Source organism: Gavialis gangeticus, unplaced genomic scaffold, assembly GCF_001723915.1.
Source record: "Gavialis gangeticus isolate Ggan-Ray unplaced genomic scaffold, GavGan_comp1, whole genome shotgun sequence".
Lineage (NCBI taxonomy): Eukaryota > Metazoa > Chordata > Crocodylia > Gavialidae > Gavialis > Gavialis gangeticus.
Window position 1 is genome coordinate 7620983 of NW_017729016.1, and position 2284 is coordinate 7623266.

The following is a 2284-nucleotide window of genomic DNA, read 5'->3' on the forward strand; positions in this document are numbered from 1 at the left end:
CCCCGCCCCCCAAGGTACCGCCTGTGCGGGACAAGCTGAAATGTCTCTCCTCCGCCCAAGGGTCGGTGCTGGCAGTGGGCGTCCATGCGGCACCGCGGGGCCGTTCGAGGGCAGGCAGTGCGGAGCAGGCCCCTTCCCAGGGCGCACCCCGCGGTGTTTCGGGCAGACGCTGCGGGTGGCCAAGGAGCCGGTCTCCCTCACACTCGCCGGCCTTCCTGCCTTATGGCAGAGCAGGCAGTTTCCACATCTCTGTTGGGGCAGGAGTTCGCCTGTACGGGGGCAGAAAATTGTGTTGGGCAGAGCGCCGCTTACTGAGTTTTGCCAAGCCATCGAGGGCTGCATGACAGAAGCCGGGGGCAGATAAATATTACTTTTGTAAACTTTTTAGGGGCTCCGCAGGCTAGATAGAATGGCTTGGCAGGCCGCGTGTGGCCCCCGGGCCGTATTTTGCCCACCCCTGGTCTGTGCATCTGAGAGCTAAACCAGCCTTTTGTTGCAGAGAATTCGGAGCGACGACCGTTCAGTTCCAGATCTTGCGTCAGAACGTGCCATTCCTTGGCTTCGCTGCCCTTCTCTGGAGCATTTCAGGGAGAACTATTTCATCCCGCAAAAGCCTGTTGTGTTGGAGGGGGTTGTTGACCACTGGCCATGTATGAGAAAATGGAGGTGAGGAATTGAAGCTTGTCCTGATTAGAAGCAGTTTGTGCATCAGTTAGCTCCAGTCTGAGCTCATCCAACTCCCCGAGGAATGAAGCATGGTACTAACTCCAGCGATACATGCGGGAGGTATCATCTTCCTATGCTGTTTGCTCGGTTTCCTATTGCTAATAGGACTCCAGCATAATAGATGCAGTTTAGCAACTTGCATCCTAATAGCTCATAGTTTACTAATCACAGAATATAGAAATCGGGTGTTGGAGCAGATTATTCATCCAGGCCATCCCTGCAGGGGCCAGTCAGCAAATTTCTTGGTGCAAATGTTAGTGGTTTACTCTAATTGTAAACAGGAGCTGCATATATACCACCAAGGACTCAGTGGGTATATGGTTGAATTTTCTCAACCACATCCATGACCGTTACTTATTTAGGTATTCTTGTGAACATGACTTACTAATATTTAACATGAATTTCAGTTTCAAAGCTGTATGTACAAGTAGTATTGGAAACCACTTTTTTCATTCAAAAATGCAAATACTGCAGCCACATCCAGGGAAACTTACCCAGTTTAAGGTAGAAGTTATACTTTGTAGCTCATCAGACCACTCGCAACTAAAATTTCCAATGTTTAGTATTGCATCTGTATAGCAAAATGTTCATGATGAATACACAGGGTAAAATTTGCAAAACAAAAACCCCTTGAACTTGAGGAAACCATCCGGTTGCCAATATTTCATAAGTACAGGGAGAAGCCACGTCCATTGAATAAACTGCAGCTCATTGTTCAGAACAGCTCTTCTAAATTGGCAACACATCTTTTAAAAATGAAGAAAGCTTGTAGTATTTTGGTGCAGGTCAGTGTGGCTGCCTGTCCCCTTGCTGTTGGTATCTTTAACCTTGCTGGGGGCACAGGCCTTTCACGATTGCATGCTACTGAATAGTCAGGATGTTTCTGTATTCCTCCTAAGGAGTTAAACTATCCAAGGTAGCTGCCTTGTGCGTTGAACATTAGCACTGCATAAACCCCCCTCTGAAAACTGATTTCCTATCTACATTTAAACTAGATAAAAACAAGGATGTTAAATGAAATCTAAAAGTAATGAACCTGCTTTGTTTCAGTGTGGATTACCTCCATGAAATTGCTGGGTGGCGCACAGTCCCTGTGGAGCTAGGTTTGCGATACACAGATGAAGAATGGTCTCAGGAACTCATGACTGTGGATGACTTCATCAGTCAGTATATTGTGAACAAGGTCTGTTGCTTCCACATGGTTTTATCTCCACAAACATGGCAGTGGCCTACTGGACTGAAGGATTTCTCCCTTCGTGGCCTGGCCAGAGCTTATTAGAACCAAGTAGCTGCTTGTAGAGGGTCTTCATAGTTTCATAGTTTCTAGGGTCGGAAGGGACCTGAGCAGATCATCTAGTCTGACCCCCTGCCTTGGCAGGAAAGAGTACTGGGGTCAAACGACCCCAGTAAGGTGGTCATCCAACCTCCTCTTAAAAACCCCCAGGGTGGGAGCCTGCACCACCTCACTTGGAAGCTGGTTCCAGACCCTAGCCGCCCTGACCGTGAAGTAGCGCCTCCTGATGTCCAACTTAAACCTTCCCTCCGCCAGCTTGTGACC

At 48.3% G+C, this 2284-nt stretch overlaps 1 protein-coding gene across 1 annotated transcript in view; it reads left to right on the forward strand.

Annotated features, from left to right (window-relative positions):
* The window catches only part of KDM8 (lysine demethylase 8), a 75677-nt gene that overhangs the window by 65586 nt on the left and 7807 nt on the right, over window positions 1-2284 (forward strand). Inside the window, exons 5-6 of the mRNA XM_019512594.1 lie at window positions 500-666; window positions 1777-1909. Coding sequence (XP_019368139.1) covers window positions 500-666; window positions 1777-1909 — 300 coding nt within the window. The remainder of the gene's footprint in view (window positions 1-499; window positions 667-1776; window positions 1910-2284) is intronic.